The sequence below is a fragment of the Harpia harpyja genome, chromosome 19 (genome assembly GCF_026419915.1).
Source record: "Harpia harpyja isolate bHarHar1 chromosome 19, bHarHar1 primary haplotype, whole genome shotgun sequence".
In the NCBI taxonomy this organism is placed as follows: domain Eukaryota; kingdom Metazoa; phylum Chordata; class Aves; order Accipitriformes; family Accipitridae; genus Harpia; species Harpia harpyja.
In genome coordinates this window covers 12979011-13003759 of record NC_068958.1, presented here as the reverse complement: position 1 = coordinate 13003759, position 24749 = coordinate 12979011, and the positions used below count along the sequence as shown (strand labels likewise).

Below are 24749 nucleotides of genomic sequence, written 5' to 3'. Positions count from 1 at the left end.
TGCGTGTCCAGGGGAGTCTGTAAGTCCTGGCAAGGCGGGGAGGAGACCCCTGCCCCATGCTGCCTACCTGGACAGGGGATGTCTGAGAGCCCAGAGCACCTCTACAAGGGTCCCAGCACTCCCCAGCATCACACCCAGCCATGGGGCAGGCTCACCATCTCTTCATTTGGGAGAAAGTGGGTGGGGAGGCAGAGGAGGGGGCCATGGGAGCCAGCCCCGAGCGCAGTGGGGCTGCAGAGCAGGGAGCTCAGCTGGATCCTCCAGCACTGACCCATTGGGGGCGAGCGGGGCTGGCAACGAGGTGGGACCTGCTCTCCTGGGGGAGGCAGAGATGGACCCACTGAAGCCATGCCATCACCACCCTTGGGGCTTGCAAGACCACACTGAATGAAAGCCTGAGTAACCTCGGCCTTGCTGTGGCAAGGGTTGGACTACAGACGTCCAAAGGTCCCTTACAGCCTGAGTTATCCTGGGATGCCCTGATCCCATTCCCCCTCTCCAGAGCAGTGCTTGCTGCTTGCTGCAAGCCCAGCCCCAGCTCCAAGGGTCTGGCCCGTTGCAGACGGCTGCTGGTTTTTGACCTCCCAAAATGCAGGCTGAGGCCATGTCTCCTGCTAATGCTGAGTTTCAGATCTTAAAATTTACTTGGTGAAAGGAAAAAAAGAAAAAAGTGGCTTTTCTGGCCTTTGTCTGGTGCTTGGCCTCTCCCCAGAATGGTGCTTGAGGCTGGAGGTTACTTTTGGGCTGCTTTTGGGCAGTTGTGCCCAGAGTCCCCGTGCCCAAGGCTCTGGCTGGGAGCGCAGGAGGATGCTGGGAGCTTGTCCCAGCCCCAGGGTGGGAGAGCCAGAGCTCTGGCTCACCTACTCCAATGGTGGGGTGCACTCCTCTGCAAAGACAAAAAGGGATGAAGCCCTTCTCCTGCTTCAGAGAGGAGCAACGCAGCCCTGGGGAAAACTGCTCAGCACCCACCCAGAGGGATGTGCAGGCTAAAATCCCCTGTGGACCCCAGTTGGTAGCAATGTTCCTGCCTCACACCCCATGCATTGCCTGCAAGGGCTGAGCCTGCCCCAGCTCAGTGCATCCCAGGGCACTGTAGTCCCCATGGTTCTCAGTGCAGGAGCCATGGGAAGGTGTCAAAATCACCCTCTGCCTCTTGCCACCTCTGTGCTCCATGCGAGAGCTGAGGGCAGGGATCTCCAGGCAAAGAGGACCCGGGGACAGGGGCTGCTGGTTGCTCTTACTGGCTTTGGGCAGCATGATCATCTGCTCCTTGGAAAGTCCCATCTGGTTCATCGTGTGTCTGAATTTCTCTATCACACCGGGTTTTGCTTCAGTGTTTCTGCCTGTAGCCTGGCCACATGTCCCCAGACCTCTCCCTCCTCCCATGGGGGTAGCACTGGGAACACTTTGGGGGTCCCATGCAGATCTGCCAGAGCACCCAGACCCCTGACACCCCCAGAGCAGCAGGACAAACTGTCCAGCAGCTCCTGTCCTGCTGACAGGGGCTTGCTGGAGGGTCAGCCCCCCACGGCCCTTGCCTCCCTGGGCATCACTGAGCTTTTTTGTGACACTTTTGTTCTGACACTGTAGAGAGTCACCACTGAGATGGTCAGCCCCTGATATTGCCGGTCACTGAGGAGGATGGTGGGGCTGGTGTAGTCCATATTGACCAGGCCACAGCTGGTGAGATCTCTCCCTGCAGGAGAAAGTGGTGGGATGTCTTACATGTGGCTGGGGAGGGGATGAGCTCAGGGCATCACCTCCGGCTGGGATGCAGGCTGACCCACCCCGTGCCAGGGGGGTCCTGGTGCTCCGGCAGCTCCTGGAGCAGCTGTGCACATATTCTCACATACGTCCTGCCTGAGCCTTACCCTGTACCCCTCCTCTGCACCCCTTACATCCAAACCCCTCCACCCTACAGGCTCTGCACCCCTCCTTTACACCACCCACACCCAGCATCCCTCCCCTGCACACAGGATCCCCTACACTCCTCCTCTACCCCTCACATACCCAGCACCCCTTCTCTGCACCCCTTGCACATCTCTTACCCCCTTCATCACCTCCTGTGCACCCTGGACCAAGTCCCTGAAGTCCCTCTCTCTGCCTACGCACCGTCCTCCAGATCCTGGCTCCCCACCCATCCCCACCGCCTCCACCTTGGCACAGTGTGGGACCTCCTCGCACACTAGCCTTGTCCCCAGGACCACCTGTGCCTCTCCCCAGCTGTGCGACACAGTCACTTCCAGCCCCCCCAACCGGGACGTCTCCCTCTCAGGGTGATCCCATGGACCTGGGACCACCTGGGGCTGCAGCCCTCTAAAAGCCATTGGTTCTTACTGTGCTTGTGAGAAGCATCACTTCTTTACTCCAGACTATTGTCAGAGCTCCTAAGCCCTGAAGAGCCTAAAGAAAGTTGTTTATTTAGTCTTGGGAACAAAGTATGCTTTTAACAGCCCAAATCTGCAAGCTTCAGGATCTTACTCCTCCGTGGAGGCCTGCTGGGACTAAATTGCGCCAAGAGAGAGGCTGAGGTCCCCCAGCATTGCATCTGACATGCTGGAGGTTGGAGCTCTCTGCGGATACTCCTGGACAACCTCTCTTTTGGTTAACTCAGCACGGACCCTCACTGATGACTGGGTGTGCAGGTAGACCAGCATGTGCTCACAGCCTCTCCCTGCGACCTGGCCCTGTTGTGCCACACAGCAAAGGGACCTTTCTGCCCCAGATGGTGTCACCTGCAAATCCTGACTCCAGCATGCTTCACAGAGAGAGCCGGAGAGCCGGGAGGGTGCATGGGGCTGGGCTGGGCTCTGGGACAGGCATCCCTGCGCCTGGGTGGAGGTGTTAATGGGGCAGCACAGTTATCTGAAGGGCCTGGTATTGGGAGCCCAGGGAGCATGGCATGGAAATCCCTAGCTCTCCATGATACACTTTGTGGTAGTACATGAAACTGCCACCTACACAGTGGGGAATAGCCCACACTGATGTTCGTGCTCTGGAGGGGTCCTGTTCCAGGGATGGCTTAAGCCCTGCTGCTGAGTCAGGTCACATCTCCTCCCTCGCGGTCCCCTGGTACTTATAGGAGTTTGTGTATTGGCCAGGTCAGTCAGGGGTTTTTTTAAGACCACCATCCTCTGCTCACATCCTGCAGGCTGGAGAGCAAATAAAGAGCATTGGACTCCAGCTAATGGCATACAAAGCCCTCAGCTTTCCTAGTGGGCCTCCTCAAAAAGCAGCTTGAGAGGTCATTTGGTTGCTCCAGCCCAAATACCTTCTGCGAGAGGCATGAAGCTGCACTTGGAACTTGAGCTCAGGCAGTTCCAGTTAGAGACAAAGAATAATTAGCAATGTCAGGGGTGGTTGGGAGGAAGCTGTCAAGGGAATGCTAAAATTTCCATCTCTCATCATCTTCTAAACAAGACTGGACACCTTTCTAGGAGGAACAGGGTCATCACACAATTAATTGGGCTGAATGCAGAGGTAATGGGTGGGATCCTCTAGCAAGTGCTAGACGAAAGAACAAACTAATTTTCATTTCTCATCAGGTCTTTAAAGCATGTGAAGCCACATCAGTCATTTCCACTGGGAAGAAGCTCGATTGATTTTGGCCTCTCTTCTCAGACACGCTCCCAGAATGGGATTGAAGAGAGTCCTGCACTGGTAAAGGTAGATTAAATACAAAGGTGTTTCTGTCTAATTTCTGTGATTTAGTGATGCTTCTCCAGTCCCCGATGCTGCCCACCTGAAGGTGCTTTACAAACACCCAGGGATGAATTAATTCTCTGACTCCACCTGAAACCCAAAACAGCAAACATCTGCCATGGGCCAGAGGGGTTCCTGGCACAGTCCCTTGCTCCATTTTTGCCAAACTTGGTTGTATCTCAAGTCTGAATTGGCAGCAGGAGCAGCTGTTGGACATCTGCTTGGGCGCAGAGCTCTGACACAGCAGCGCCTCTGGTCTCACCTCCTGAAGTCTCCAGCCACATGGCAGGTGCTCCCATGTCCACTGTATTTTTTGACAGCTGGTTGGTCACTTCCAGGTTGGAGGCGAGAGAACAGCTCCTGCCAGCTCTGTTCCGTGCGCACAGTCAGCACCCGTGTGTTACCAGGATGGGAAGCAACCACCCCCCAGGGACCTGTGTAGTTCTTTCTGTTTTATGAAGAACTCAAGAGCTAACCGAGGTAAAGAGTGAGAAGGAGAGGAGCCATGGGTGAAAGCCATAGCAAATGAGAAGATTTGAACTGACACTTACCCAGGAATTAAAGTTTTGATGATTATTTCACCATCATGGTGAAATATGGTGCTCACAGACATCTTCTCATATTTCTTGAGGTCTTTGATTGAGCTGGAGTGGGAAGCTATGGCGATGGTGTGCCACTTCCCTGCAAGCTAGAGAGCATGGCTGTGCAGTGATTAATACAGCGAGCAATGAGAGATTCAGGGATAGAGCAGGAATCCCCCACTCCCTCCTCTTCCCAGGCCGCTGACAGGGTGGATGAGCATCTCTTTTGCCAGGCACAACTGCAGTCTGCCATAAAGAGCTAACCCAATGCCAGCTCCACTTGGCCAAACCCAGGTATGCTGTGACCCTCACTATCTGGCTGACTGCCCCACTAAGGCATTCAAGCACCTAAATGTCATGCTGGTGAATGCCAGGAAGCCTGAGGGACTTTGACTTACAGCAGGAACAAGGGTCCTTGTAAAAACAGGCAGGTGGGTTTTGTCTGACCTCTGCTCCCTCAGGGAGACCGTGTCCAAGCAAGGCATCTTCCCTGTCCTCCACCACTGGAAAACACCCTCCAGCGGCATTACCTTCTCTCCATCACAATATTCTTTCAGAGGGATTTTTGCCCAGGCCTGAAGCATCAACAGAAGTATCGACTCCTGGAGCAAGAAAATGACCTTCATCTTCAGCACACCTGTGAGAAAGACAAGCTCTGCAGGCAGCTTAGAGCTTTCATCCCTGTGCACGAATCCTCAGAGGCAGCGGAGCAAACCCCCCCTTGTCCCCTGTCTGTGTGATGGCCAGTGCCAAGATAACATGGTGTCATGGATTAACCCCAGCCAGCAACTAAGCACCATGCAGCCACTCACTCACTTCCCCCCCACCCAGTGGGATGGGGGAGAGAATCGGAAGGAAAAAGGTAAAACTCGTGGGTTGAGATAAGAACGGTTTAATAGAACAGAAAGGAAGAAACTAATAATGATAATAATAATAATAAAATGACAATACTAATAAAAGGATTGGAGTATACAAAACAAGTGATGTACAATGCAATTGCTCACCACTTGCCAACCGATGCCCAGTTAGCTCCTGAGCAGCGATCCCCCCAGGCCAACTCCCTCCCCCCAGTTTATATACTGGGCATGACACCACATGGTATGGAATATCCCTTTGGCCAGTTTGGGTCAGCTGCCCTGGCTGTGTCCTGTGCCAACTTCTTGTGCCCCTCCAGCTTTCTCGCTGGCTGGGCTTGAGAAGCTGAAAAATCCTCAACTTATTCGAAACACTACTCAGTGACAACTGAAAACATCAGTGTGTTATCAACATTCTTCTTATACTAAATCCAAAACATAACACTATACCGGCTGCTAGAAAGAAAATGAACTCTATCCCAGCCCAAACCAGGACACATGGTTAGCTGGGTTTCTCCCCGCCTGCAGCCAAACGGCGTGTTCCTACCGAGGTCTGAGACAGAGCCATCCCCTCAGGTCCTCTGAGAGGGCAGGGAGAAGGGGGTGAGAAATTCTCTGCCAGCTTCAGCCCCACCAATGGTTTCCACGGGTTCAAAGCAAGAGGCTCCAGAGTGATGAAAAGCGCCAAATGAGCTCCTCGGCACCCTGGGGTGCGTCCCACCTGGTCCCAGGATATGGCCCATCTGCTTAAGTGATCCTCATTTCATCCCTAGATCTTCCTTTGCTGTGGGTAAAGCTTCACTCCCCCAGACTTTTTTGCTCAGATGTGGTGGTGTAGAGCAGTGCTCTCCAAACTTTTTTGATTGCACACCCTTATCAGTGAAAAACTTTTGAGCAGGCACCCCCAATATATGTATATTTATTCATAAATAATATACATGCATGTTATAAAACATACACAGTAATCGACATTTTAAAAGGACAAGATAAAGATTAAATAAACACTAGTTTTAAAATATAATTTTATTTTAAAATATTATTTTATTTATTAATGGTACCAAAAATACTTTGTTCCTGCACCCAATAGATTGTCTTGCATACCCCCTGGGGCAGAGAAAGCAGGGATCTCCCCTGACAGATAAGTCTGATAAAAGGGATATACGTTTCTTTTATCCCTAGTGATGCTGCTGGAATTTACAGCAAGCTCTGTTGGTTCATATTGTGGTGTGGTCTTGCCCGTCAGTGTTGTGAGTTGATGAAGGCTGAGCATGGAGCACACTCAGGACTTGTGGTGCCTGACCCTTCCCTGCCACAAGGGTTCTCCATCCTCTTTCCCTGCCTGGCACCTCCAGAGGTGCATACCTGGCCAAATACTAACGTAGCTACAACTGGCAGGAGCAGTCATGAAATCACAGGTTTCCCTGTCAGTAGGGAGAGCAGAGGGGTGGCAGATAGCTGCCCTGCCCTGGGGACTGTGGGTGGGAAGGAATGTGAAATTCCTGTTTTATTTCCAAAGAATCTGCCAATTTTGTAGATGTCCTAAAAACTGGGTTCCCCAACTGGGCCTGCCTTGTCCATGTGCTCTGGGAGGACGTGTTGCATCCTCACCTGAGTGGGATAAGACACGTTGGGTTCTTACTGGGAAATCCTTGGCTCCATCAGGGACAGGGCTGTTTCCAATCACAGGAAACCAGTTCCCTTAATTTCTGCTAAGTAGGAGTCTTACAGAGTCTTACTTGTAAAGAAATCCCAGCCCAGCATTCAGCCGAGGTCTGAGGAGCATGTGTTTTGCTATGCCTGTAGGTGTATCTTCTTGCACGCACTGAGCAGTGGTCAAAGCATCCTTTCACACTCCTTCATTTATGACCACCAGGTAACACCTTCCTGGCTCTGTGTGCTGCTGAGAGCCCCTGAACCCTTCCTGAAGGCATGTCATGAACCAGATTAATCTGCACTCCCACCCACACTCCTGCCTTTTCACCACCATTTTGCATGTGGAAGCAGCTCTCCGTTCCCAGGATTAACTTTGACTCCTGAAACTACAAAGATCAATCCCCCAACCATGGTTTTTCTACTTATACATATTTTTTTGCATTAAGGGAAAGACATCCGGCTCTGCAGTGTCTGCAAGTCCAGCCCAGACAAGATTATCCACCACTTAACCGGAGATGCAAACATCCAAGCATTACTGCTGTGCTTTGCATGGTGTTTCACCTCAGAAAGGGCTCTGCTTAGGAATAAAAGCTCTTTCCAGAAAGCCTGACAAAGCCCTGGTGTAGATAAATGATTAAAAAAAATAAGGCTTACCAAGGGCACTGTCACATCAAAGGCAGCCTGTGGCCAACCAGTACAGCTTCTCTACCTGGGCAAAACCTATTTCTTAGGAAAAAAGTTCCCAGAATTACTTATTGGGAGAACTCCTGTGGCCAAGCAATCAGCAATTTACAAAATACCCTCCTAGTCTATTCAGGTCTCCAGAGAACGTTGCGTGCCATCCTTCTACCACTGGTCCGAGAGGGTGAAGACCTCTGCAGTGCTCCACACTGGAAGGATGGTACCCTGCTCCTGGGATGGGATAAGACACAGCTCACGTGCCTGGGGTCGTACTTGCATGAGTTGGGCTTTCTGAAGCTGGCAGTGCAAGTTCAAGCCAGCTGTGCTAGGGGCTTTCAGACTTTGTGCGGGACAATGCTGTGAATTAGGTACCCAGCCCCCGGGTCCCCACTGGGCAATAATGGGTCTGAGCATAGGATGCGTTGGTGAGGCAGAGCTAGGAGCTGCTGTTGTGCCCCCACCAGCACCACATGGCACTGCCCGGCCGGGAGTCCCAGACCCGTTCATGTGTGTTGGGTCACCGAGAGCTGCACCCCTGCAGTGGGGAGGGTGGGGGTCGCTCAGCACGATGCCTGCAACCTTGGTGGACATCCATAACACCTCCCTGTGCAGGGCTTTCCTGATGGCCCCTTTGACCTCACTGTTTCTCAGGCTGTAGATGATGGGGTTGAGCATGGGGGTCACAACGGCGTACAGCAGGGCGAGGACCTCGTCGATCTCCTCGGAGGCACTGGAGTGAGGCAGCAGGTACGCAATGGCCCCAGTGCCAAAGAACAGGGTCACCACGGTCAGGTGGGAGGTGCAGGTGGCAAAAGCCCTTTGTGTCCCTGCTCCCTTCTGGAGGACAGCCCTGATGATGTGGACGTACGACACAAGAGTAAGGAGGAAAGAGCCCATTGCAATAGTCCCAGCCAAAGCATACAAGGCAGCCTTGTTGAGGAGAGCATTAGGGCTGCAGGACGCCTTCAGCAAGAAGGGTATCTCGCAGAACAAGTGGTTGATCATGTTGGACCCGCAGAAGGGCAAGCAGGCTGTGAGGAAGGCCTGGATCAGAGAGGAGAAGGAGCCGCTCAGCCACGAAATGGCCACTAAGCAGTGGCACATCTTCTTGCTCATGAGCGCTGGGTAGTGGAGGGGGTGACAGATGGCCAGGTACCGATCATAGGCCATGGCAGCCAGGAGTATGCACTCAGAGCCCCCAAAGCAAAGGAAGAAGTAGATCTGCGTAATGCAGCCCACAAAGGAGATGGTCTTCTGTGGTGAGAGGGAGTCTCCAAGGATCTTAGGGAGGGTGACAGAGGAGTAGCAGATGTCCAGGAAGGAGAGGTGGCCCAGGAAGAAATACATAGGGGAGTGCAGGTGGGCATCCAGCCAGACGAGGGTCACGATGAGCAGGTTCCCCAGCACCGTCACCAGGTAAATGAGTGAGAAGCACAGGCAGAGGGTCACCTGTGCTCTGTAGGTACTGGAAAATCCCAAGAGAAGGAACATGGTGGGGCTGCTGAGATTTCCTTGCTTCAGGGATTTGGGGCTCATCTACAGGGAGAGCTGGAGGAGATAAGGACAGGTAGAAGGAGGGTGAGCACTCACCCCTGCCGTGGTGCATCACCAGCCCTCCGCTCTGCTGCGTGGTGGGCTGAAGCCGTGCCACTGCCCTGGCATTCCTCACACCTCGCTCCAGGGACTCGGGACAGACACACATCTGTCGGGGCAGGTGGTGGGTCTCAGTCCATGGGGTTTCAATCCTCAAGGCAACCCCCAACTCTTTGTCACCTGAAGGAGACCAGAGAGAGCTGGGACCTCACCACTGTGGTCGGTAAGGATCCCAGGGACTGCTAAATGAGAGCGGACGAGAGCAGGTCCTCTCTCCCCTCCGGGTTTCCTGGGCTGCAACTGGAGATTGATCTAAAGATCCCACAAAACGTGACAGGTTCTGCCTGAAGAGCTGCTGCCCTTCATGGGAGCAAATTGTGTTTACACCATTAGTGAAGATACAGAAAGGTCTCCTCCTTCCCCTCTCCATCACAGATTGTGGGAGCAGATCTCAAAAAAAATATCTTTGAACATTACAGACAAAGAAGGTGTCTGCTTGCAAATACTGCACTGTAGTTGTTAGCTTCACGTTCACACCTAGAAAACAGTGCAAGGGAGGGACCTCCAAGAGTCTGAGAGATCATAGGAGGACCAGAAAGGCATCTGAAGGTGACTGTGTTGTTCAAACAGACTTGAAGGTGGCAAGGAAAAGCAGAGACACTAGCCTGCAGGAAAAGGGAAAGACTCTGAATCTAATGACAAACTGGAGCTCAGGCATAAATGGAGATGAGATACAGAAGATTTTGGGTGTGAACCTAAAACTACTGAATCCACAGGAAGAGCAGTAAGGAGATCATCAGAGATTTGCACAAGCCTGCAAGAAGCTGTTGGTACTGACAGAGCTGTCACCAGAGAAGTGCGGGAGCATCTGCTAGGAGCAAAAAGGAGGTGGGTGCCAGGCTGAGAAGACTCGAGCACCCTCAAATGACATTGCAAGCTCCCTCCAAGAGGGAACAAGGACAACCCCACGATGCTGGGGGTGTGCTCCACAAGGTGGTGATTCAGGGATGGCCTGTGGATTTGTCCTGGTGCCCAGCAGTTGGGTGTGTGTGTGAGCAGGGAGGGAGAGAGGAGCAGCCAGCCCAAGGCTGGGTGCCACGGGAAGGGCTGGGGTGCTTGAGCAGCTGGGAACCTCCATGGACACACTCCTCTTAATGCAAGGAGGCACGCCAGTGGGATGAGAGAAGCCTTCAGGGATCTGATACCAGGCTTTGAACCACGAAGGGAATGGAGGTTGAAGCAGAGGCATGTACTCGCCATGCTGGTTTGGTTTGTGCTGGAAGAGTAGGAGTTGGTAAACAAGGACACAACCACAGAGGGAAGGGAAGCACCTGTAGGGATAAGAGCAGCTGGGAGAGTGGTATGGGTAGCAAAAGGCTGATGTCTCCTCTGGCTGAGGAAGAGCAGATGATCCACAGGAAATAACACAAACGATTGTGGCCTCACGCAAAGCTGGCATGGAGGAACTCAAATTATTACATGGAGCTGCCCATGGCAGCAGATGTTCCCAGAGGTCAGAGGAATAGCTGCTGTGACCAGAGCAGAGGCAATGGAGGACACCGGAGGAGAAGGTAAGAACGGGAGGCGAGGAGGAAGGGTAGCACAGCACAAGATGTTGAAAGGCACCAACAAAAGATCTTCCTGGATCTAGATTGTCTTGGGAAGGAGGGAAAGGAATGTCTGCCTGGATGGTGCTGGGAGCCTCTCACAGATCCCCCAGCCAGACTGGGGCAAGGACAAAGCCCCAGGGAGAAATCCTTCCAGGAAGAGTAACTCTTTGGAGGCATGGTGGTGTTATGAATCATAGCCTTTTCTGTAATGGTCATTCCAGATATCCTTGGATATGACATCTCACATATCTCTTCACCAGGTCACAGCATGAAGCGAGCTGATGGGGTTTTTTTTGTACCTGTTCCTGAAAAATAGGTTGTTTTTAGAAGAGCTATCTGGGAAAATATCTGCAGCTAGAGTAGGCATGAGTCAATGCCATTTTGCGCAAATGGGAAGATCAATAGGAGCAGATTGGTGGCTGTGCCTGTGAACAAGCACAAATCAGGACAAGTAAAGAGAGCTGGTTACTGCAGCTGGGCAGATTTGGGAAGTCGAGCATGCAAACATAGAGAAGAGCTGGGATTTCATGAAAGAAAAGGTGCAAAACCCAACTAAAAACTCCCTTTCAAGCATGAGGGAGAGGCTGGTGGAGCAGGGCTTCTCCCCTAGCAAACAAGCAACATATATATGCCAAGGAGGGTATCTGGAAGGAGTGGAAAATCTGCAAGGAAAGAAAAGAGCCTGAAAAGCAGTAAGCAAAGCCTGCACTGAAAGATGAAGGAGTGCAGGGAGACTGTGAAAATTGCTTGTAGTGTTATGAGATTAATATACGCCCTTCAGCCATGTAGCTGAAGGACAGGCAGCCCCGCAGTGCTTCTCAGTTCAGTGCCCTGGAAGTCAAACATTGCCCACTCCCAGTTTTCCAGGAGGACAATGACAATTTATGGCAAAGGTAGGGTGGCCAGTGACAACATGAGGGCACAGGGACAGCAGCATTAAGGAGGGACGAGAGTCTTCAGAGGTTTGCTGCATGTCAGCAGGGCTGCGGGAGGTGAGCATGACTGCACCTGAATTCAGGAAGAATGAATGCTGCTTCTCCTGCCATGAAGGTGCAAAGCATCTTTGTGATGGGGGCTACATCCATTGGGAGAAGAGGAATCCAGCACCAGGCATTTACAAGGCTTTAGGGGAAAGAAAAAGAAGGAAAACTAGGTGGGCACAGGAGCTTTGGGACTACAGAGCAGTCCCCTGCCTACAGGGTTCTTGTCTGGAGACCCAGCGGTCCAGTCAGCCCAGGGTAGTCATGAGTTGTGAGTGTGGCACAGGGTGCCAAACTGGCCATGGGGACAGCAGAGAGGTTTCCAGTCCATGTGGGAAAATACTGATGCTGTGGTACGTTAGTGATACCTTGTCAGGTGGTGCACAGGGAGTGGGGAGCCCGCTCAAGGAGGAGGAAGCTGAGCCAGGCTGCCAGAATGCCTGGAGAGGGGAGAGTCCATCGAAGAGGACATGGTGCGACGTGGTCAGCTCAGAGAAGCAAAGCCAAGCAGGGAAATGGCTGCGGCATCAGGGAGAAGAGCCCTTTACTTGAGCACGCTGCTGTGGGTAACCCTGGCACTGGCAAGCCTGCAAGAGCTAGCAGGTTAAACCCAATTTCAAAAATTACTTTGACCCACAAATCATGTCCTTAGATCCACCAGGGTTTGGACAAGGAGCCGAGGTCTTACGTGGTACCTTCTCAGGATGTTTGGGGCCCAAAGTGCTCATATCATGGGGCAAAGGCAGGAGGGGCTTTGGTTCCTAAATCTCTTTGTCACCAATGAAACCTTTTCCCTTTATCTAAAATAAACCTGTTCTAAGTATAAGTAAGTGTCCATAGAGCCTTTGCATTGGTTTAAGGAAGCAGAGGTGGAAAACTACATGCCTGATTCACCTGGAAGACAGCACACAGACAAACCTGGTGCAAGACCCCTGGGGAGGGCACCCACCCCCAGCTCCCTCCCTGTACCCTATGGCCTCCCCAGAACCGGGGACATACCAAGGATCTGGCGTCCCCAGGGCACTGCCACAGTCTGGGCTATGAGAAAATCAGCCTGGCTTCTCTGGCACCAGTTGCCTCACTGGGAGGTGGAGGGCACAGGAGGGATGAGGCATGGCAGACCGTGTGTGTCTCCCAGCAGTGTCCTCCAGCCCATGAGCCAGGGAAGGAGGAGATGTGAAAGGCGTTGTGTGACCGGGATGCAAGTGGCATCTTCATTTCATTTTCTGATTACTGTAGGGGTTTGCAATTACATCTGCTGATCTGATAGTCATTAGCTGGATGATCACCAGTCATAGGAAGTGTCTGTTTGCCTTTCTGCTAATTAAATTGCATTTGATTTGCAATCAGATCTAATATGAGACAAATGAGTTTGAGGTAGACTCAGGAGCAGCTGATGGGTGCTGCTCTGCATGAAATGGGGCCCAACACCACAGTCTCGCTGGGTTTGTAGAGCCGCATACCGGGCAGACCGGGAACACTGACGGGAAACAAGCTGTGGCACAGTTGAACAAGGGACACGTCTGCAGCCGGGAAGAGCCGTGTTTGCAGTAGGGGCAGGGCTCCTGCTACACTGCGAGCAGGTGAGCTGCAGTGCTGTAAACTCTGAGATGTGTACCAGGCACTTGGGTACTCATCTGGCTGCTGGGCTGTGAGAGGGACAGCAAGGACACCCACGTCTGCCAGTTGTGGGAGAGGGGCACAGAGAGCACAGCAGGGCAGAGCTGGCCTCACAGAACCCCAGCATGAGGCTGACTCCTTCCTTCCTCGATCCTACAGCTGTCCTGCCCTCAAGCACTCACCCTGCACAGATGTCTGGGACACTGGTGACCCAGCACCTGCATGGCTTACCTTGAGAAGATGCTTTCTCTCTTCACACCAGGTGTGTCTGGCAGCACCAGCAGTTTGGGACACCAGGGTGATTTCAATAAACTCCTGGGATGCACCTGTGAAAAGATCCCCTGTTACGGCACAGCCCTTTGGGCACAGTGCTTTCTTATGCTGTGGGAGCAGGGAAGCACACTGCAAGGGAATACGGTGCGCTGAGTTCTGTGTTCAGTGCCTGACCGTGGACATCCCCCTGAGGGCTGCTCCAGCAGCATCCCCATGAAGAGGGCCCCAAACCTCCAGGGGCCAGGATGGGGGGCAGGTCTGAAGTTTTCTTTGAACTTCTTAGCAGCTAGAGACACCCAGAGGGGTGGTCCTGTGGTGGAGGTGGAGTAGAACGGTGGGCTCTGCAGCCAAAGTGGCTCAGAGACACCCTTAAGAGCCTGAGTCCAGGAATAGGTCAGAGTTCGGCTCTTCAGCCTGCGCTTTCCTTTTCTAGCTTGTTTTCCCCACTTTTGCAACTGAGAATGTACCTCCTGGCTTTGCTGGATAACCTTGGTTTCTTCTAGACAAGCTCATCTAGATTTAAGAGTGACTTAAGGGGCTCTAGCAAGCGTAAGGTGTGTTGCTTCTCTGAACCTCTGCTTGGAGACCTTCCACATCTAAGAAATATGGGAATATGGAAGGGAAATTTTCCCCCAGATGCACCAATCTGCCAAGGTCAGGGTGGGGCCTGAGAGCATCCACATCTTTGGGGAGGGGAGAGTGATGGAGACACTGGCCAGAAACAGGAGCACCCCTCCCTGATGTGGCACTTCTCCCTGCCCCTCCGACTCAATCCCTCTTCCCACTTTCAGTGCACACAAGTGCGTTTTGGAGCCTAAAGTCTCCCTCCTATTTCACCATAACAGCCTCGGCTGTTCCCTGCTCTGCCCGCAGATGTCTGGCAGCAGCAGGCAGCTGGCAGCAGCAGGTAGCGCAGGTGATGGCTGCAGGGGCAGAGGAGGGAGGGCTGAGAGCACACCGAGATCACACGTGTTAGGAGTGGGCATCTTCCCTGGTATTGGCCACAATTATAATTAATTTATGGGTGGTAAGTAATGAATAAATAATTTCTGTGAGCATTTGGTGCTCAGCTGGCCGTGTTCAGCTGCATTCCTTGTTATGCATCCCGTTTGCATATCTCCATGGCCTGGGGAGCCACAGGAGGGTTTCGGTTGGAAGGCACCTTCAGGGGTCTTCGGTCCTGCCCCTGCTCAGAGCAGGGCCAGCTTTAAAGTTAGATCAGCTTGCTCAGGGACTTGTCCACCTCAGTTTGGATACCACCAAGGACGGGGAGGTACTCAACCATGTTTCTGGACGTGCTTTAGTGCAGGACCACCTTCATGATGGAGAACTTTCTTCTTTTGTCCTACTGGAATTTGCTGTGTTGCAGCTCATGCCCATTGCCCTTCATCCTCCTACCAAGCACTCCGGGAATAGTCTGGCTGCATCTTCTCCAGGTTCTCCCTTGAGGCAACTGGAGACAGCAGCCAGGTATCTCCTTCACCTTCTCTTCTGAGGGCTGGACCAGCCCGCCTCTCTCAGTCTCTCCTCGTACGTGCTGTGCTCCAGGCCCTGACCAGCTTCGTGTCCTCCACTGGGCTCTCTGCGGTTTGTCGGGACCTTTCTTGTACTGGGGAGCCCTAAACTGGAGCCAGCTCTCCCAACACAGTCTCACAAGTACTCCCTTGAGCTGATGGCTGCCCTTTGCTAACTCACACCAGGATGCATCTGGCTGCCTTTGCTGCAAAGGCACTCTGCTGACCAATGTTCAGCTTCTTGCCTGCTGGACACGCAGGGCTTTTCCTGCAATGCTGCCATCTCCTTGCAGGCCCAGTCTGCCCAGTTGCATGGGGTTAGCCTAACCCAGCAGCAGGACTTTGCCTTTGCCTTGGCTGAATGTCAGGAGGTTTGTGCTACCCCATTCTGGGGGCTGCTGTGGCCTCTCTGAATGGCAGTTCCAGCATAACAACCTGTTGCCAAAGTTTTGATGTCCCCAAAGCTTGCACATCGTCACTGATATTTGGCATTGCTGGGGCTGATGCATCTTCACGCATTTCAGGAGATGCTGACCCTGGCAGCTTGGGAAGTCCCCAGCCACCTTGCTTGCCACGTTCAAGCCACCAGACACTTCCCATCAGCCATGTTGGATCAGCCAGTCACGGAGCCAGGGTATAAAACCATGTCCTGAGGTGATCCAGGTTGAAAATAGCCACACGCTTTCAACAGCTTTCAACACCTGGAGGAAGAAGGAACATCCGAAGCCAGTTGCATTTCGGGTGTCGGTGCCTCATGAAGCTGTGGCCCGAAAGGGCACCTTGCTGCCCCAGCAGCACCGAGGTTTATTCCTCACTTTTAATGGGTCTCAGTTGTGTCGTTAAAAGTTTCTGAACTTCTGCAGTCTTAACTTCTGAAAAGGCTCCAGGGGGCTTGTTGTGCCACTGCAATGCCTGGGGACAGGAGCTATATTTGCCCCTTCCCAAAGCAGGGAGCAAAACCAGTGTTTGTTCCTCTGTGGGGCTCAGACCAGCACAGAGGTGTCTACAAGCAGTAATTGGCAATTTAGAGGTGACTCACTCCTGACCCGTGGGAGTTCAAGTCATTTATGTCTGTGCTGTCAAGAGCCGATGCCCATCACCCAGATCCTGGTGAGAGGTTGTCCCCAAGGCTGGAGGGTGGGGAGAGGCTCAGCTGGGCTGGCACCCGCCAGGTCCCACATCCAGTGGCACTTGAGGAAGCCCATGGTCTCCCTCTACACCCAAGACAGATGGACAATACCAGATGACTGCACGTCATTGGAGTGACTCCTGCTGTGGTGACTGTACGGCCAGCTGGTGACAGTGGTGCTGGCACCTGTCACATGCAGAGGGACATCCAGGAGGCTCTAACACATGGTTGCTCCAGGCAGATTGGATGGGCACCCATAGGCTCAGGTTTCTGGGATGGCCAAGAGCCCACAGGTCCTGAGCAGCAATCAGGAACTGGCTCACAGGCTGAAATCAAAACGCCATTCTTGTGATAGCCAGTGCTACACTTAGAACCAGAGACTATCCGATACAGCAGCATTTTATTTTTAAAAGGGGAAAAAATGGAAAGTCAAGAGGATTAAATATCACATATGGCACAGAGATTGTCTGGAAAGACCAGCTTAGTTTCACTCTGAGCGCTTAAGCTGATATTAGCAAATACAAACCCTAAACAACATTACAAAGGGAAAGCCTAAATGGAAGCTAGCATGATTAAATCAATTTAAAGAAGCTGATCAGAAATAAGATAAATATTCTTAAACTTGCTGAAGCTGCATCCACATGAAGACAGTAAAATGACCCCTGGTAAATTACTTGGCAACAACGTTAAGACAAACAACGAAGACACCAGACTTTGGCCCCTTGCTCCTCTATGCTGAGGAATGACATCTGCACTTACATACATTCCTTTCTTCAAAAGCACCGGGAGCAGAAATTTAGCACTAAAAAATGTTTGACCCGTAGCCAGTCAAATTGAGAGTGAGTATTCAAAGAAAATAAGCTGATAGAAAAGTGAAGAAACTCTGCACCCACCTTGGCTGAGGAGGAGCTTTGGTGGATCCCCAGGCTAGACAATCTCTTTTGCAAACACTTGAAGAGATCTGTCCTACCAATGCAGAAGTGCAAGTGAGTATTAAGACAAAGGAGACGACATTTCCAGTCAAAGTAAATCAGGTATGAAACTCAAACTTTTCACTGCAGCATGTCATCTGCTGCTTAGACTCACCTTTGCTACCTCTACTTTTCACCAGACAACTAGAAGAAGCAAAAATGCTGGCTTTTAAAGAGGTTGTCAGAGGTAAAGAGACTACAGACAAGTAAATCTACTGTGCAGTGTGGGCAGATACTTACAAAAGCTGTAATAAACAGCAGACCTGGTTGATGTGTGGACAAATTATGTCATGGGGAGACTGAATCTGACTTTTGCACAGGAAAATCACACCTCAGAAATACAGTTTCTGGAGGAGTCAACAAGATACGAGTGTTGGACACCCCCTGGTCAGCTGAGAAGGGTCTTCATCAAAGCTGCAGAGGACAAGCTGCCATAGGCTGGGGAGGAAGATCCTCGCTTGGATAAATGAGTGGCTGAGAGAGAAAGGGAGGAAGATCATCCAGGGAGCTCATTGTGCCAACAGACAGCTTGTAATCCATCTCATCTGCATGCAGCAGGTGCCAAAGGTGGCAGATGCAGCATGAGGAGAAGTTAGGAGAAGACTGGGGAACAGGACAAGGCACCATGTAAATCTGAGCTGTACCCACACCTTCTTGGATGAGTGGAGGTCCAGGTCTGGTCACCCAGCCCCAGCAGGGACATGGCCTAAGCAGGGGAGGGAGAGAGAAGGTTGAGAGGCACAGCTCGGAGAGCAAGGAGACTTGTTAAAGATTTCAGATCTGGAACAGCATGAAGAAGATGAATAGAGAAGACAGTCTCACATCACCAGCAAGTACTGCAGCCATCAGCTGCGAGTCTCCAAATTGCTCCTCACACATCAAAGGCTGGTCCAGCACCTCCCTTGCCCCTCTGCTCTCTCCAACAGCCGGTTGGGACCCAGGTGCCTGGGCTGATCTCTGCTGCACCAACCCAGTCCTTGCCAGCCCATCTCACCAGTGTGCTCCCACAGTGCCTGGCCAAGGAGCTGCACGTGAAAGCACTGCAACAAGCGAAAGGGATTGCAGAGATGGGCGGTGAAGCTCCTCACTGCAGCGTACCAGCAGTGCCGAGAAGATGCCTCACCCCAGGAAGCCCTTAGAAACATTCAGGGAAGAAACATCCCATGTCATTAAATATACAATGACACCTGGCCAGGTTTGCTGGGGCGATAAAAGGGGGCAGGTACAACCCTCTTTTCACCCTGTCCCTGAGTGCTTCTCCTTGCCCCTGTACCTGCCTGTTGTTGAAGGCAGGGTGCTGGGAGAGGGGCTGTGTGGTCCGATGAGCGTTGGATGAGCAGCAGGTACAGGTACAGGCTTGATGGGAGGGTGATTTGGGTTTGTGTGGTGCGGTTTTTTTGGTAGCAGGGGAGGGGGCCGCAGGGGTGGCTCCTGTGAGAAGCTGCTAGAAGCTTCCCCGGCTCCAAGCCGGACTCGCCTCTGGCCCAGTCCGACCCCGTCAGCGGCGGTGGTAGTGCCTCTGGGAGAAGAGATTTAAGAAGGGGAACCTGCAGTGAGTAGTGGGATTGGAATGTGAGAGGAACCCCTCTGCGGATACCGAGGTCAGTGAGGGAGGAGGGGAGGAGGGGATGGCCCTGCAGCCCGTGGCAGCCCGTGGAGGGGAGCGGGGGAGCAGATGCCCACCTGCAGCCCGGGGAGGAGTGGAGCAGGGGACAAGTGCGGAGTCCTCCTCCCCCTGAGGAGGAAGGAGCGGCAGAGACAAGGTGTGAGGAACCGACCCCAGCCCCCGGAGGAGGGGGAGAGAGCCGGGAGTGGGCTTGAGGCGGGAAGGAGGGAGGGGTGGGGGGAAGGTGTTCTAAGGTTGGGTTTACTTCCCATTATCCTTGTTTTGATTTGATTGGTAGTCAATTAAATTGATTGGTTTTTCCACAAGTTGAGCCTGTCTTTTGCCCGTGACCATAAGTGGTGAGTGATCCCTCCCAGTCCTTGTCTTGACCCACGAGCATTTCTTCATATTTTCTCCTCATCATCCCACCGGGGCTGGAGGGGAGCAGTAAGCAAGTGACTGCATGCTGCTTTGTTGCTGGCTGGGCCTAAACAACGACAGAGGGCTGAGGGACCCTGGGGGGCTGTGGTGCGGACCCCCCATCTGCTCTGCACAGAGGGGACTCACACCCAGAAAAGATCTGAAATTGCAGCCTGTGTGCATCTTGCTCCGGGGCACAGGGAGAACACAGACGGACAAAAGGAGGAGTGGAAAATGTCAGTGGCAAAGAGAAATGATCTCACTGCTGCCTGGCAGGGTGATGCCTGCTCACTGCAGGAAGGAGATATTTGGCTGGAACACAATGTGGAGACATCGGGACTCCCCATCACACAAAACCCTTGGTGAAGGGTGTCGCGGGCAGTGGGATGTTTTCATCTGCATCAATACATGTACCAAAAACAAGCCTCGAGGCAAAGCTGTGTGTGGACCCGGTGCTCTTGGGAGCGCGGCAAATGCTGAACTGTTCCAGGCTAAACTGCCAGGGAGAATTCCTGCTGGGAACGCTTGGCTCCTTCCAAAGAGGGTGGAGATGATGCTGGGTTGGGAAGTCCCAGTGAGGTCCCTTGACCTGCTGTTGCTGGGAAGTGTCAAGATCAGAATAGGCAGTTTCCCAAATGTATTTTCCCAGTCTGTGGGAGGGGGAAGGAGCATCCTGGAACATCCTGAGGTGCTCAGCTGCTGGGATGACACCTTCCTGGGCCACCTGCTACCGTCACGCAGCAGCAAGGCAGATCTCGTGCTGAAACGAACGCCTGGGTGACCAGCCAGGCTGGCCAGGGATGGGCAGCATGGAAAAGCCAGAAGAGAGGATTTTGGAGGAAATTCCTTTTCCAGGAGAGGCACAAGCTGCTTCTTACCCTGCCAGACCTCAGTGCCTGCAAGCATTGCCCGAGCCCTGGAGATGAGCATGCGTGAGGTGGCAGGGCTTTGCTGGGGACACGAGTTACTCTGGGCAGGCTGTGGTTTCTCCCAGGTGGACTGGAGGAGCTGAACAGAGCAGGAAGGGGTGGATGGCATGGGATTTCAGAAATAAAAGTTCAAAGGAACACAGTCTCTGGAGGCAGATGTCCACCACCACCAGATCATCTGATTCCAGTGGGGGTTTTCTCTGCATAGTGCCCAGGGACAGAGACCATGCACAGCCCCGCACCAGCTCTCCAGGCTTAGATCCAGAGGATTCAGACACCCACCTTCCGCCTTTCACCAGCCCTGCAGCACCATGGGGCTGAGAGGTCCCAAAGCTGAGTCTTGCCCCTGCCTTGGCCGAGCAAGAGCTGGTGGACGAGCAGCGCTCCAGGGAAGCAGAGGGCTGCAATTGCAGCAGGGCAAGCGGAGGTAAGGAGAGTTGGATAGTGGTGGTGGTTGCAGCCCTCCAAACTCCAACCTCAATCTCTGTGGCCAAGTCACACAGCCTTTTTCCACCCAGCCCATTGTGCCCACGGGATTTCCAGCCTCACTGCATCCCTTGCCTCACCTCTGCCCGGCCATGGTCCTGCCCTGTGGGAGGCACCCAGGAGGGAAAATACTGGTGGGTTCCAAAACTGCCCTTACTTGGGTGAGCTCAGCCCAGAATTGCCCCTGGCTGCTCACCATCCACAGACCCCAGGAGGACAAAAGAAGGGACCACACGCCTGAGCACCCCAGGTTCTCCCCAGACAGCTACACCAAGCTCTGGGGTAAGTTTCTGTTTATTTGGCAAAAAGGAGCGACTGCGCTGGAGGAGCAGGAGACCTGTCAGAGCCTTGACCACCAAGGTCGGAAGAGGGATGGCGGAGCAGCAGCCTGGAGTTTCAGAGTGTGGGTCTTGCATCACTCAGCAGGAGCATCCACTAGCTAGCCCGCACCTCCTAGAAAACAGCCAGGAGAGGTGGGCTGAGTATTTGAGGTGAGGAGGCCAACAGAGAGGGCCAAGCAGAGCTCTCCATCAGGATCAGTGTGTTCTCTTCCAGTTCTCCCCAGCTCTGTAGGGTGAGCCATCTCCAGCAATGGATTTCTAGCTAACCCCTGCAACTGAATGTGTATCAGTGTGGTGGGAAATCACATGCCAGGGTGGACCAACAACAAACATGTTTTGCGTGGTGAGACACCAACCCAACCTCTGGCTGGTTTTCCCAGTCCACAACCCCAAGGTCCCTTTGGCAAGAGCCGGTGTCCTGGCCCTCACTGCTGGATGAGCTCAGCAGCTTTCTCCACCAAACCGGTGGTTTCAGATCAAGCGCCCTTGCCCACTGCTGGGCAGCTGCACCATGGGGGTCCCTGCTGCAGAGCAGCTCCAAAAGGAATGGTCCTACCTGGGTGCAAGCTCCAGCACAGGTTCAAACAACTTGGCCCCCACAGTAATTCAAAGAGTTCATGGTGGCCCTTGCTGGGGCACCAACGGGGGCTAATTTCCAGCTGAGGAAACACTGTGTTGCACAGCAGCAACTCACCTATGCTTCATCGAGGCTGCATCCCTCTGTGAAAATAAAGAGAAAGGGTGAGTCCGGTGCTGTGGTCTGGCTAGTTCCTTTTAGCACCCAAAACAGACAACCCAGGAATGAACTTGAGCAAGGCAAAAGCCACCATGTGCCAATCCAGAGCACCTCTTGCTACCAGCACTTTCTTCTGCCAGCCCAGACCACAAAGCGGTAGCAGTGATGGGCCGAGCTGGTCCCTGCTGGCATGTCCTGGCTCCCCATATTGCCCAAGCCAGCCTGACACAGTGCTGGGCAGTGCTCACCCTGGCTGGGCAGCATCGTGATCATCTCGTCAGTGAAGCTTTTCTCCCTTGCAAGCTTCTTGAACAGCGCTGTGATTTTGGGGCTCACCTGCTGGGTTCTGCCTAAAGGCAAAGACATGAGTTAGCTCCAGGCTGTTGCCTGTCCCTGCATCTCCTGGGCAGCTGGTGAGTGTGCCCAGGTGAGGACAGGATGGATGACGGTCCCTGAAAGAAGGCTGGAGGCAGTGGTGGAGGTCCTGGAGAGTAGTGGTGGCCAGGCACATGAGACACCCCTCCCAGGGGACAAGATGAAGCGGAGGTCCTGGCACCAGCACAGTGTCTCCTCTCTTGGTTCCCAACCCCACCGTTTCTGCCTCCCTCACAGCAGGACCCCAGCTGTTCACCCCATTTCACCAAGCAACTTACCCAAGGCCATGGACTCCCAGTACGGTGCAGAAGCCTGAGCCCCAGCCTCCCCTGCCAGCCCCAAATCACTCCCCCTTCCCCTGCTGCGCAGGGGATGCACAGCAGCCCCAGCCCCGCTCTTGCACCCCTCCCAGGGCAGGAAGGCAGTGGTGAGGAGGGGGACTCTCCCACAGGCCCCCCGACTCCTGGCCTCTCGGGACACTATGAAGCACCCTGACACCTCCCAGCTGTTCCCCCTGGTCAGCCCGCCACTGGCTACGCACTGTAGAGCCTCAGCATGTGCAAGGTCTTCCCGTCCTTCACTCTGGAGACAAAGATAACTGCGTACGTCTTGCCATCAGTATCCACCACTCGCGCTGTTTTTTTGCCTCCCTCTGCAAAAGGACGTGGAGGACAGCGAAAAATTAATTACGTCCTCCTGAGAACTCCCACACTGCAAAAGGGCTGTAAGAGTGTGAATCAGGATGCCAGGGGCCAGGCCCACCCAGCCCCTCTTTCTTCTGTGTCCTGTCCCCCCCGCAAGAGGTTTTTCCTCTTGCTAAGGCTCCTCTGAAAGCCTGGGAGAGCCCACAGATCACAGCAGAGCAGAGGGATGGGAAGGTGAACGCAGGAGGGTCTGGGGATGGTCACTGCAGACAGCAGAGTAGCCTGGCCAGTGTCAGACTAACACTTGGGCTGGGGATGGTGGGAAACCACTCTTGCTTCATCCCTTGGGAGCATCCATCCACAGCCCCTTTGCAGACTGAACCTGCTTTTCCCAACGGTTTAAGCTGGGTCTGAATGTGTCTTATCCCAGAGCAGCTTCCGAGAGGGAGGGAGTGTGTGGGGGTCTGCCATGTTGGTGGGACACCAGCCCTGGCACGGAGCAGCCCTGGGATGCAGCTGGCAACTGGCCGCAGAGGGATGTCCCACCCAGGACCTCAGGAGAGGCAGGCAGGCACCCCCGAGGGCCATGTCCCCAGGGACAACCGGCTGCTTCAGACAGGGATGATGGGAAGTGCCTTTGCCCCATTCTGGGCGCTGGGCTCTCCTGACTCACCAGAGCTGTAGTATTCACCCGGGACACCTGTTTCCTTGTAGATCGACTCCCGTTTCTTACATCCCTCCGGTCTGCAAAACAGTGAAGGACACTCTGGCTGGGATGAAGTTACTCCCCTTCCCCTGGGGATGCTGGCTCTGGGGTCGCTACCCCAAATGTGGGACTTGCTGTTCAGGGATGGGTTGGTGTGGCCAGGGTGGGAGGGGACAGATGCCACCCTTGGAGCAATGAGTGCCTGGGCTGGTAGGGCACAGCGCTGGCACCCAAGGATTGTCCTGTGAGGTCACACAGCCGTTCCCTTGCTCATGCTCTGAGCTTCTGGGATGAGGCTGGTCCTGCTGGGAAAGCTTTAATCGTAGGGTCCCTTATCACCCTGCTGCATCCCTGCTGGAAACAGTAGAGTGTCTCAGCATCTGTGGTGGGACCACTCCTGGCTGGTGCTGCCCTAAGCCTGCCTGGCCTGCCCTGAGGAAGGGGTCCCCACAATGCAGCTCTCCTGAGCCCCTGTTTTAAACCCCGGGGCTGGTGGTCCTGCCTCACCCCCTGCCCAGGTCTTTGGTGGGTGCTGGGTGGAGGCACCCAGGTGGAGACCCACCAGTGAAGGTCCAGGGAGGAGGTCAGTCAGTGAAGCCTGTGGAGAAATGCGCTTAGCACTTACGTGGGAATTGCAAAGGAGACCTTCAGGTCGCCCTCCCTCAGGACCGTGATGCTGGCCATTGCCATCTTCAGCTCATTCTTCTTTTGGAGGTAGCCCTCGGAGTCAGAGGCCAGAGCAATGATGTGCCATTTCCCTGCAATCTGGTAGCGAGGGTGGGCCGTGAGTCCGGAGGAGCAGGCAGGGGCTGCCCCCTCCTCAGGGACCGAGCCAGGACACCCTTAGGCTACGGGATACGTGCATCCCCTCCAGGCACTAAAATCCCCACTGGGGCACCTACGCTGGAGCTGGGTGACTGCCCTCATCTGGGTGTGACAGTAGAGCCAGTGGTGGCTTTGGTGTCCCCTGCTGTCCCCAGTACCAAAACACCTCTCCAGTCCCCACCCTGATAACTGGAGGCCACGCTCCCACCTTCCCTTCCCAGGGATGCTGCAGATCACCTTGGTCTTGTCCAGCCCCGCAGCCCCGAAGTTCTCAGCCTCCGCACGCAGCAAGCAGAGCAGGGCCAGCCCCAGGTTCAGTCCCACGGTCCTCATCTCGCCGCAGCCTCCTCCAGCTTTGCCAGCAGGATGGAAAGCAGTGCCGGTGCTGCTGGCTTTATAGCATCGTGCTCTCCCCCTCCTCCACCCACCCCGGTGCTGCTGCGTGCTGAGCTGCACGGATAATGCCGCTGGGTGTTGGCTTGGGCGAGGTGGTGGTTTTGAAGGGCTGAAATCACCTCAG

At 53.8% G+C, this 24749-nt stretch overlaps 2 protein-coding genes across 2 annotated transcripts; both read right to left on the bottom strand.

Moving 5' to 3' along the window:
- Positions 1-1517: 1517 nt before the first annotated feature.
- On the bottom strand, positions 1518-9007 carry LOC128154210 (olfactory receptor 10A7-like). Its single transcript, XM_052814474.1, has 5 exons — positions 7933-9007; positions 4814-4920; positions 4254-4390; positions 3965-4071; positions 1518-1696 (listed from the first exon to the last, which is right to left on the bottom strand). Exons 1-5 carry the CDS (start codon positions 9005-9007, stop codon positions 1518-1520), a joined length of 1605 nt encoding a protein of 534 aa, XP_052670434.1.
- An 11873-nt stretch (positions 9008-20880) lies between these two features.
- On the bottom strand, positions 20881-24703 carry LOC128154430 (extracellular fatty acid-binding protein-like). The gene is made up of 7 exons (XM_052815071.1): positions 24467-24703; positions 24030-24169; positions 23372-23442; positions 22596-22706; positions 21928-22029; positions 21638-21663; positions 20881-21055 (listed from the first exon to the last, which is right to left on the bottom strand). Exons 1-6 carry the CDS (start codon positions 24560-24562, stop codon positions 21638-21640), a joined length of 546 nt encoding a protein of 181 aa, XP_052671031.1. The 5' UTR covers positions 24563-24703; the 3' UTR covers positions 20881-21055.
- Positions 24704-24749: the final 46 nt, after the last annotated feature.

What these genes read in the sequence shown, in the direction of transcription:
- LOC128154430 (XM_052815071.1), bottom strand. Translation starts at nt 24,562, where the DNA reads ATGAGGACCGTGGGACTGAACCTGGGGCTGGCCCTGCTCTGCTTGCTG. An exon ending in GTCTCCTTTGCAATTCCCAC is followed by an intron (nt 23,443 to 24,029) that starts GTAAGTGCTAAG and finishes ACTGTTTTGCAG; the next exon opens with ACCGGAGGGATGTAAGAAAC. An exon ending in GGGTGAATACTACAGCTCTG is followed by an intron (nt 22,707 to 23,371) that starts GTGAGTCAGGAG and finishes GTCCTTTTGCAG; the next exon opens with AGGGAGGCAAAAAAACAGCG.
- LOC128154210 (XM_052814474.1), bottom strand. Translation starts at nt 9,007, where the DNA reads ATGAGCCCCAAATCCCTGAAGCAAGGAAATCTCAGCAGCCCCACCATG. An exon ending in AATATTGTGATGGAGAGAAG is followed by an intron (nt 4,391 to 4,813) that starts GTAATGCCGCTG and finishes CATGCTCTCTAG; the next exon opens with CTTGCAGGGAAGTGGCACAC. An exon ending in ATCAAAACTTTAATTCCTGG is followed by an intron (nt 4,072 to 4,253) that starts GTAAGTGTCAGT and finishes CGCACGGAACAG; the next exon opens with AGCTGGCAGGAGCTGTTCTC.